The sequence below is a fragment of the Chinchilla lanigera genome, unplaced genomic scaffold (assembly GCF_000276665.1).
Source record: "Chinchilla lanigera isolate Chin_1 unplaced genomic scaffold, ChiLan1.0 scaffold00106, whole genome shotgun sequence".
NCBI classification, from domain to species: Eukaryota; Metazoa; Chordata; class Mammalia; order Rodentia; family Chinchillidae; genus Chinchilla; species Chinchilla lanigera.
Window position 1 is genome coordinate 277,121 of NW_004955507.1, and position 10,977 is coordinate 288,097.

At 39.5% G+C, this 10,977-nt stretch overlaps 1 protein-coding gene across 3 annotated transcripts in view; it reads left to right on the top strand.

The window, feature by feature from the left end:
* Positions 1 to 10,977, top strand: part of Lgi1 (leucine-rich, glioma inactivated 1) — a 36,918-nt gene that overhangs the window by 9,089 nt on the left and 16,852 nt on the right. The window contains exons 3-5 of one of the 3 annotated variants that reach the window (XM_005407523.1): positions 5,047 to 5,118; positions 5,214 to 5,285; positions 7,745 to 7,903. The exons of 1 other annotated variant lie outside the window; for it this stretch is intronic. In XM_005407523.1, coding sequence (XP_005407580.1) covers positions 5,047 to 5,118; positions 5,214 to 5,285; positions 7,745 to 7,903 — 303 coding nt within the window. The remainder of the gene's footprint in view (positions 1 to 5,046; positions 5,119 to 5,213; positions 5,286 to 7,744; positions 7,904 to 10,977) is intronic. One more of the 3 variants, XM_005407524.2, reaches the window with a different exon arrangement.

Here is a 10,977-nt window from a genome sequence, read left to right on the forward strand (position 1 = left end):
TTCATTCGTCAGGAAAAAGCTCCTAAGCTTCAATGTACACTCTCACTATTTTTGTCTGAAGCTAGTTTCCCCACAGCTATTTCCTAAGTGTCTAAACCAGCATTTGCCTGGTTATGTCCCACTGAGCATTTTGTGTGGAGCTCAATAATTAAATCATTCCATTATCAATAAGACTGAGAGCCTGTATAATTAATTCCCTTTTGAAGAGTCTCCATTTATTTAAGAACAGAAAAAACTTACGTAGTTAAGAACTCTGCCATTTTTTCCTGCATGTGAATCTTTCAGCCCCTTAAAGTTCTAGGAAGTACTGAACAAGGTGGTTCTGGGTTTGTAGCAGACACCGGGTGTATGGAACTAAAATGAGGAAATTTAATCAAAGAAAGGAACTATGCCTGAGCCTGGAATCCCAGCTCTGTCACTAACAAGCTTCAACTTGGGCTTTGCTGCTAAAGTGTTGTTCTTGATGCAGAGATGTGAACCACCCCTCCAGGCAACTGGAAGTTGGCAACTGGAAGGAGCAGCTAGAGCTTGGAGTTATCAGACATTTTACAGTGCATTTCCTGTGATCACAATGCAAAATTAATGATACAGTTATAAAAGCTTTTATAAAAAAGACCTACCATCAATGGGGAATTTTAAGAATATTAAACTAAATAATTTCTGTAATCAAATATGCACTTTTAAAAATTATTACATACCAAAACTTGGTGGATGCTTTGCACAGAGCTGAAGTTATATTCTATATGCTTTCATTATTAATCAGAATAAAAATAAATAATTGAGTACTAAATTCAATAAATACCCTTGGGAATCAGGAGAAAATCAACAATAACGGAAAGATAAAACAATAGATTAGGAAGAAGTGGTAATAATAAATAAATCCAGGATCTGATGCTCAGGAAAAAAATAAAATAAAATAAAATAGCACCTCTAGGAGGGAGCAGCACCCACAAGTCAAGGAGATGGAGACGATAATTATTTAACGAAAATTTAGGGTAAATTTGGATAAATATTCAGGAAAGAATCAAGGCAGTATTTCACTTCACCTTATGTGTAAAAGTAAGTCCCAAGTCTTAGGACTAAAGAAGTCATGATTTCATAGAAAAGAAAAACAATTAATATTACGTGTTGGTGAAAATGCAATCAGACAGACATTTCCCTACCCAGAGCTGACTATATTACTTAGCAAAATTAGTACTTTTTAAAAATCTTTAATCCAATGTGATACTTTTAGAAAACTATCTTGTCTATTATGAGGAACTTGAGATAGGAAAACATTTCTATATGAGGATAGCTGTGGTAGTGTTTCTGATACTAAAAATTATAATCAACAATAACAATTCAAATCATTGTATATCCATTTTCCCAAACTGTTAAAGCTACATCTGTTAAAACTATATTATCACTGGATGTGGTGGCACATGCCTACAATCCCAACACTCAGGAGGCTGAGGCCGTAATCCCAGCACTCGCCACAAGTTCCAGGCCAGTGAATAGTGAATTCAAGACCTGGCTGAACTACATAGCAAGATTTTGTCTCAAAAAATAAATGAAGAAAAACTATATTATCCAAAAATTGTCATGCAAAATTGTTCATGATAAAATAAGCAAACTAAAATGATATAAAACCATATAGAAATTATTTCAACTTTACAAATATATGTGTGTATGTATCTTATATGTATTATGTACAAGCATATCAGTATCTATGGATATTATGATAATCAGGCTCTTCATTTACTCTTTCAGCTTTTCTGAATTTTCCAAAATTTCTGTAATGATTATATATTATTCGTAAATAGAATACAACAAATTACACTCAAAATTTTAATACATTTTACTTTAAAAAAATACACATTGATATGACCTTGATGTGACTTTGAGACTTCTTACACTGGTTAATCATTTTCAAAAAAGGATGATTGTTTAATTGTGTCTCTTAAGTCTACATGAACTGAGCAAGGTTATTATGGCTATTCACCAGAATGTGGACATCATGACCTGTGACCTGGGCCCTATGAGAAGGGGAACCCAGTGTGTGAAAAGGGTGCAGGGCTCGGGGTCTTGGCCTCATGATCTAGAACAAAGCCTTTAGTAGTCTTTGGGATCTGATTTTTCTCCTACCAAACAGATAGCAATTCTTCCTCTACTACTTTCACAGAGTTGTTCCAAAAACCAAATGAGATAATCCAGGCAGGATGTTTTGAAATGTAGGTTATTGCGAAGATAATAATTGTCATTTGAAAATAAATTGTGCCAGCCTGATAGTTGATATATACAGTTTTCTAAATCTCCTTCCTGGTAAGGCAATATACACTCCTTTTGTTACAAAAGAAAAAAGCTCTCCCTGCTATTCTCTATAGCCTCCTTGCTTACTGAATTCAAAAGTGCACAGCCCTTGCAGGGGTGGGAGATACAAGTAGGTCAAGGCACATCCCTGTATCTCTAAATTCTAAAGGGAAATACTTGGCTTTTTATGCCCCTTGAATGAAGCAGCAGAGCCCTCAGATATTCCCACAGGACCAGGGTAGAGGACAAATTCTATGTGACTTCTCCACAAACATAGGATGTCTTTTAGCAAGTTTGTTGAGCCCAAATCTCTGCTCAGGGTGACAAGATCATTAAGACTGCACATTGGTCCCCACAACCCCTCTATAGCACTACTATTGTGAAGATAGCTGTGTCATCCAATTATTGCAGATTCTTGCTATATGTAGTTATGGGGAGCAGGAAATCCACAGTTCCTCCATGTCCCATAGCAGTCGGACTGCAATGAGCAGAGGCTACTATAAGAAAAGGAGGATATTTTGATTGACCTGGAAAGTTTACTGCATGCATTCTCACTGTAGATGTGCTTCATAGAAAGCTTTGCACTACCTAGACCAGGTATAGAATTTAACCAGAATGCTTGAGGGTGACTTATTTGGTGTCAGTATTTTTGAAGCTCCCCATGTGATCACATTTGCAACCAAGATTGAGAAGCACTGGCTTAGGATCCAACACAGAGCTCGGCATCCCCCTTCGTGCCTGCCTTCAGCACAGTTCCCTAGGCAAGGCTCCTCCACTTTCAGCTCTCTCCTATGTATTCCCTGCACACACTTCTTACTTAACATGGACCCAGCTCAGCCCTCCATTAGCTCCTCTGCAGACTGGCTCCATTTTCTGACACACCCAAAATGGGTATCATCTCACTGTTTTGAATTAGTCTACTTGGGCCATAAGTAAGCTGCCTAGTAAGCTAGTAACAATGGCAATTTAATGCAAAGTGAATCCCTCTTTGTTCTGCAAATATTTATTCAGTATCCACTCTGGGACAGGCATTATGCTAGGGATAAGCAGTGAGCAAGCAGACAAAATTCCAGTGGAAATCCTTTCTTTTACTTCTTTGACGTGCATAGGCAGATTATGCCCACTATTGTCTATTTCCCAATTTATCTTTCATCTGACTCACCATAAAGAGACCTAGCAACGAAAGCTATTTCTTCTGGCAACTTAAGAGTGTGATGATAAAATCTCCAGTCAACTATAGAGTCTGTAAATCTTTGAGCATGGAAGTACTGCCTTATTGAAGTTTGTTCACCTATGATGCTGGCTGGGAAGAATGAAATGAAAATCTGAAGCCTATAGAAGCTTTGGAGTTAGCTTATCTTCGAATAAGGCTGAGCATCCTATTGTTTTCCAGAACCATAAAGTGAGAAGAAACAATTTACCAAAGTTGTAGCAAAAATCATAAACCTTTAAATTTGTTTTAATTACTCTAGGCTCTACTATGCCTTCAGTTCATTAATGGCTTTTCAGAGTCTCGTGAATTGCTTGAGTAAAAAGCTGTGACATTGGAGGGAAAAGAGATTAGGAAAGAATCCAACACCACTCCAGAGGGGGTAGTTTAGAAAGCAATGTAAGAGATCATCTCATTTTGCTTGTTTGGTTCATTCTCCCATCCTCATTTTTATGGAAAAAATATAAGTGCATATAAAAGTAGACATAATAGTAACATTCACTCTCATGTACTCATATTTCAGCATCAAATATTAACAATTCTTGCCTACTTCTTCTCCAATGCCCTGTTGTCCTCCTCCTCTGATTATCCTGAAGCAACCTGAGATGTCAGAAAAAATTACTCGTAAATGTTAGAAAGTTAAATCTCCTAGTTTTAATCCCCTTAGTTAGCAAGCTCAAGATGAAGTCACTCAGCAAGTTAGTGGCAATTATTTTTAATCCTTAAATGCTAAGAGTAAAAATTGCAAGCTTTTATAACACAATTATTATATGTTATTTTTTATTATTATACAACAAACAATTCTATTATTTGATCCAACAATACTTCTTCAAGCTTTTCATTCAGAAAACTGGTAAATTCCCCCCAAAGACTTTAACAGGGTATGGTAACACCTGATTAATGTTTTTTTCATCAGAAATTTGAAAACCAGATCCCTGTGGATTTTGAAATTGTGAGTAAATGTGTCCAAGTAAAGTTATTTCTTTCAACTATTTAGTAATAAATGGTCTAAGACTCTTCCTAAACTTCATTGATTCCCATCTTCATTTTGTCTTGCTTTCAAGGTCAGTCGATGTTCGTCAAGCTAGTCTCAGTGACCTGTCTGAGATAATACTGCATAACTTGGCATGCAGCTGAATTTTTGTGTGTTTCCTAAGATTAAAATCCAAAGCGACATTGATTAATCTGCCAGAATGTTCCAGAGGTTTCCAAGGCAAGCAGAAAAGGTTGTTAGTGTCTTTGTTGTGGAAACATGGGTGCATCTGCTGTCATACCTGCTTTGCTTGTATCTCCAAACGTTACCCAAGGCAGGTGGCGGCCATCACCATGAGGAGCAGGGCACAAAGCACCTTCAATGAGTGTTTGATGAAAAAATAATTAGGAGTAAGAAATGCTGCAAAGAGTATCTGCATAAACAGTGCTGTAGAAGACAGACCTCCAGATATTTTTCTATGTACAACCCCCACTCATTTCTCTGAAAGATAACAGTAGCAAAGATTGACAATCTGTCATTTTAAGAATTTTCATTGTGTACTTTTCCTGGGCAGGTTATTCACATCAAACTCCTTTGATGTGATCAGTGATGATGCCTTTATTGGTCTTCCACATCTAGAGTATCTGTAAGTAAAATGACATTTTTTTCACATGATGATTCAGGACAAGTACTCTCAGGTTCCAGGCAGCTGTCTGACCAAAGTATTATGACCTATTGCAGATTCATAGAAAACAACAACATCAAGTCCATTTCAAGACATACTTTCCGGGGACTAAAGTCTTTAATTCACCTGTAAGTATGAAGGTTGCTACTACTTTTTAAGCTTGCCAACAGACAGTGCAAGCTGAGCATGTGTGGTTAAAGAGCTCATATATGAGCACCCATGAAAATTTAAGAGCCCAAGTGATTTCTCTTCACACACTCTTGCCTTTTCTCTCTGCCATCTGTCAGCATGTGTTCAGGAAATTGATTACTATTACTATTTTTAGCCTAAACCACCCATAATTAGAAAAGCAAGCTAATGCAGAGAAATTGTATGACTGAAATACCTTTTTTTATTATCTACATAATTATCCACTTCATGGATGATTATGGGTTGGCTATAACTTTAATTCGATAGTAGCTTTTTCTGGATAAGCCTTGACTTTATATACATTTAAAGCTAATATAGCCATTAGCAATGTCTGTTTGTCTGAAAAATTATTTACAAGTGAAATATGTGATTACTCAGTGGATGACCAGAGCTACAGTAGTCATTCTTAACAGGGGGCAATTTTGTCCTCCAGAAAATGTTCAGAAATATCTAGGAACATGCTTGTCACAACTTGAGGATGTAACTGGCATCTAGGGAGTAGAGGGCAGAGTTGCTCCTAAGTATTCTACAATGCACAGGGCAGTGTCTCACAGCCAAGAATTATCCAGCCTAAAATGGCATAGGTGGAGGGTTGAGAAAATCTGAACAACATGAACCATACAGCTCATTTCTTTTAGATCACTTCCCCTCCTACACACACACACACACACACACACACACACACACACATTTTTAAGGAAACTCAAAAAGCATGGGAAGAAAAGACACTACCATCTATTGTGTTGACCATTATGCTTGACATCAATTTTCATTTAATCCTCTCAATAATACTGCCAGGTAGACACAACAGTTCCTATGTTAGAGATGTGAAAACAGAATCTTGAAAGGAATGTATAAGTAAAGACCTGCTTAGTTATGTAATTATAAAAAAAAATGACTCAATAGTTGAATTGCCCTGGCAAATCATCCATCTTATGACTATTTCTCAAGTGCTGAATATACATCTCATTGCTGTTAGATAAAGATGCAAGGGGTCTAACTATCATAGTCATTCTGTCAACCTTAATCTGCTCTATCACTGTACTCATTGCCAGGCACCAGGATGCAGCAAAGAATAAGGCAGGCAAAACTGCCTGCCCTTTGAGTCCACTATCTACTGTGTTTATGTTGTCATCCTGCTGCCTCTACAGGCTTCATTCTCTTCTGCCATTGGTTTGTAGCATGGAGAGAAAGCTGATGGCCACATTTATTTGATAAAATCACATCTTTTAAGATTACATAGAATCATAACTATGCACACACCATTTGCAATGCTGCCTTTAATATGGATGATATAATATGCTGCAAACATGGCTATGCAACAGAATAGATGTAACACAATTTTATCACAGAGCCCAGTACTACTAAACTTCATTATTCAGGCAACAGTTTAAAAAAGGGATAAAATGGAAACAAAGGTTTAAAAATAAGGGTAGGAAGAGGAGTTGAAGAGAGAGGGGGGAAATGGGGGGAAAAAAGAGGAACTAAAATATGTCATATACAGGTACAAATTCCCTATGATGGAGGTGACTATTATGCATATCTAAATTGTACCAATAAATTTAATTATAAGAAATTAAAGAAACAAAGGTGTGGATGGAGAAATGGAAATTCATGACCTAATTTTGATGTCCACTTGATTCACATAAATACCATTCAACATAGCCTCTGCCTAATGTGCAGCATCACAAGGCATTGCAAAAAATGGTACAAGGCCCGGTGTTCATTAATCTAGGATCTCTGGGATCTCTTCTTCTCCAACGCCCTTTGTCCTCCTCCTCTGATTATCCTGAAGCAACCTGAGATGTCAGAAAAAATTATTCGTAAACGTTAGAAAGTAAAATCTCCTAGTTTTAATCCCCTTAGTTAGCAAGCTCAAGATGAAGTCACTCAGCAAGTTAGTGGCAATTATTTTTAATCCTTAAATGCGAAAAGTAAAAATTGCAAACTTTTAGTTACAAAAGTATTATATGTTAGTTTTAATTATTATACAACAAACAATTCTATTATTTGATCCAACAATACTTCTTCAAGCCCTTCATTCAGAAAACTGGTCTTCTGTCGCATTGCAGTCCCAGTTTGGACACATTTAGGAGAGGACACTGTTCATCATAGTGGTGGGGACTTCTAACTTTAACCAGGCTTGGGCCCCATCTAAAATACATCTGTGATCTTCAGTATTAGCAGAAAGCTGTGATGCAGGAGACAGAACTAGTGGTGGCGGCAGCACAGCTGACTAAGTAGCTTGGGTTTGACAAATGTAAGGAGGAGGAAGGTCAGACTTGGGGTCCTCAGGCAGAACAGGATAAAGCTTTTCTAGCTTGGGCTGAATCTAAGATCCTCTCAGATGGCCTTGTGGGTTTGTTTTGATGACTAGGATGGCTTTCTTGTCATGCAGGACACAGGTGGAAGGTTTTAACCCCTTATGGAAACTGAGTCCAAGTGAGCTGGCCTTTTATCTCAGGATTTCCCCAGTTGAAGGGGCTCATGGGAGCAACTGTCAAGCAGAGGAAGGCATCTTTTCTGCATTGTTGACAGCATGGAGATCTTGCCTAAGGTGATTAACAGTCTACCAAGCTGATGTGTGGCTAGATGCCTGTTTGTGCTTTCCATCACATCTGATAGCAACAAGGGTCACAGCGAGGCAGGATGGTTGCCGTTATCTGCCTCAGGCTGATGCAGGTCTCATTTTCCTCTCAGGGAACAGTCAAAGTGGAATGTACTGGGTTAAACAAGAGGGAGGCTATTGTCGTACAAAGGAGATGCCCTCCCAGGCTGTAAGTTTGTGTCTGGGAGAAAGGGCGAGAGGTGAGAATCCCAGTTGCCCTAGTGATGGTAACTTTTTGAGAGAGAGAACATTTGAAGGCAGAGTTCTGTTCCATTGTTTATCAGGAAAGTCACAGGTTTGCCTCTGACTTTTGCAATGACCACAGGCTCTCAGGGGCCCAACTGGATAGAACTCAGTCTGTCCTATCTACTCAGGCCCAAGAGGGTGCAGCTCATTTGTCAGGGCTGACAGTCCAATTTTTCCTCGGCCAAAACGTGGAACTCAGAAGGGATTGTTGACAGTCACCTCAGGTGGGTGTTAGATGACACCATTTGGCCAGAATGGGTGTGTAAGCAGAAGGCTCTGGAGGGAGGGCATTTGTGGCCAAATGCAGGCATTGGCTAACTAGAACCAGTTCAACTGGCTGGAAGGAGACAAGTCAGGAGCAGGGAGTGAAGTTACATGTGTTGGCAGCAGCTGCAGTGGCCAATTCTGCCAAGGCAGAATTCTCAGGAAAAATGGGGCTGTTTTTCCTTTTTTTTTCCTCTGAAATGCAGAGAGCTATTTGATTTCATTTTTAACTCCATAAAAGCCCCTTTTCCTGCAGTCATGGACTGTGAGTTTTAACTAATTAGTTCCCATTCTATTTCCCCATGGTATATATTGTGTGCTCTTGAATGATGGCACAACAGACAAAGGGTGAGTTCCCCTCAGATGCCCACCTCGTCATGCCCCTCACAGGGACTTAGATGCAACTTAGCTAAGGAGGGTGGGAGGCCTCCATGATGCCACGGAACCACAAGAGAGGGCCCCATCAGCCAGGGCAGCCAGTGCTTCCCTGTCTTGGTGCACAGATGGAGCAGCCTATTGCTTACACTGTCCACGTCACTCACTCACACATTCATTCAGCAGGCACTCAGGTTAAACTCTCCGACCCCCTTCCCTTGATTGGCCTTAACTAACAAGAGGTGATCGAGCTCTAGTTCTGCTCAAACTGAGCAGGACTGAAGACTGACTAATGAATGATTTCTTACTGAAATCAGGTAGGCAGACAGACAGATTTCATCCTCCCCGCTTTGGGGTCTGATGTGAACCACTTGAAGGCGGAGCCAGGAATTCTCCTCCAGACCTCCGAGGGGACTCAAGGAATCTGGAAGGCACACTTCCCGTCAGGACCTGGAGAAGTCCTAGCTCCACCTTTGAGGGCCACAACCAGTGACCAAAAAGGTCAGCATAGTCAGTCTTCCTGGCTGACACAGTAAATGCAACAGCAAGCAGAAACACCAAAACAACACCCAGGATTTAAAGGCAGATTTATTTACACAGATGGGCACTGATCGGGATCATGCCCAGAATATTAGGCCCTGATCTATAGTGGTCTAGGGCTTATATTGGATAAGCAAGCAGGAAGTACAGAAGCAGAATGGCTTGTCAACTGGGGGTTGGTTTATATAATGTGCATCATAGTGATGAACTAAGCATCACAGTGTCAGCCATTTCTAAGAGACCTGAGCAACCAGCTCTGGAACAGGATCTATTACCTGGGCAACTAACAAACTGAAGTATACTGGCTTGGAGCCGGGGGGGGGGGCATTTTCTGCTGTAGCATAAGTTATTTTTACTGAACTAGTACCTAAGCCAGGTTTAATTGCAGTGTTTAATTGCAGTGCACTTTGCAATAAATAAATGAGTTTGGGTTGCAGTTGGGCACTCATCTCTAAAGCATTCACCATCATTGTTCTAGCAGGAGTTAAACAAATATTTTCTCAAATACTTTCTTATTGAGTGCCTTTGTCTCCTCATTTTATCCTTTCTAATTAGGCTGTTTTTCAAGGTATATTTTCTTTCTTTCTTCCTTTTAAGGAGGAAAGTAGGCAGCATTTGAAATCCAAATGTCCCTTTGCTTTCCCAGTACATCAAGTTCATTTTTTACTATTTATTACTTACATATAAATGCAGCACTCATTTAAACTATTGGTTTTCTCTTTAAGATTTTTGGCTTCAAAGTCACTTTTCTCCACCTCTGACCAATTCTTTCCCATAGAAAGGCAAACATTTAAGCAGTGAGGGATTAACATTTCACCCTCTAACCTGCACATGCTGGTTGGAGTTTGCAAGACTATTTCATATTCTTGACCTCATTATAGTCTCCTAGCAACCTTGTGGAAGAGAAGGGCAGTAGCATCACCTTGCTTATGAATGAGAAAATTGAGGTCTACCCTGAGTTTAAGTGGCTTGCCAGTTAGTCAGCAGTCACCAGAGTTTCCCAAAGTTTTCACTTTCTTAGTGATGTCCCCACTGTGTCTCTTAGAGCAAGACCAGAAAGCTCTTATTGAGCTGACTGGATCCTTCCATGGGGTATGACTTGAGCAAATCTGACTAGAGAAGAAAAAGATCACGTAGAGAGGAGCCCTACTGCTGTTCTTCATCTCCAAATGTAGATAGTTGTGATTAGACACACATTGTTAGATCTAACTGGCTCCCACTCTGACCTAACAGTAAAGCTACGCTTAGAAGCCAATCTGAGCAGTTACATGAGCTTGGTCCATTCCTGAAGATACAATGCACTTTTTCATTTTTCAATAGATCTATTTTAATAGACTTATTTTTCTAAAGAGACATTTATGGACAACTGAAAGTTAGTATATATCAGCGATGCTGAACCTTTCAGAGACTTGAGTATCCAAACTGCAACCCAAAACCCACTTATTTATCCCAAAGTGCCAATAATGCAATTAAACCTGAATGCTTGGCTGCTAGGACAACCCTGGGGTGACTTGACTTGTGTGCCAAAAGAGAGAGCTCTGAGTACCCACTGCAGCATGTGGGCCATAGGTTCACCACCACTGATAGAGATAGAGGTG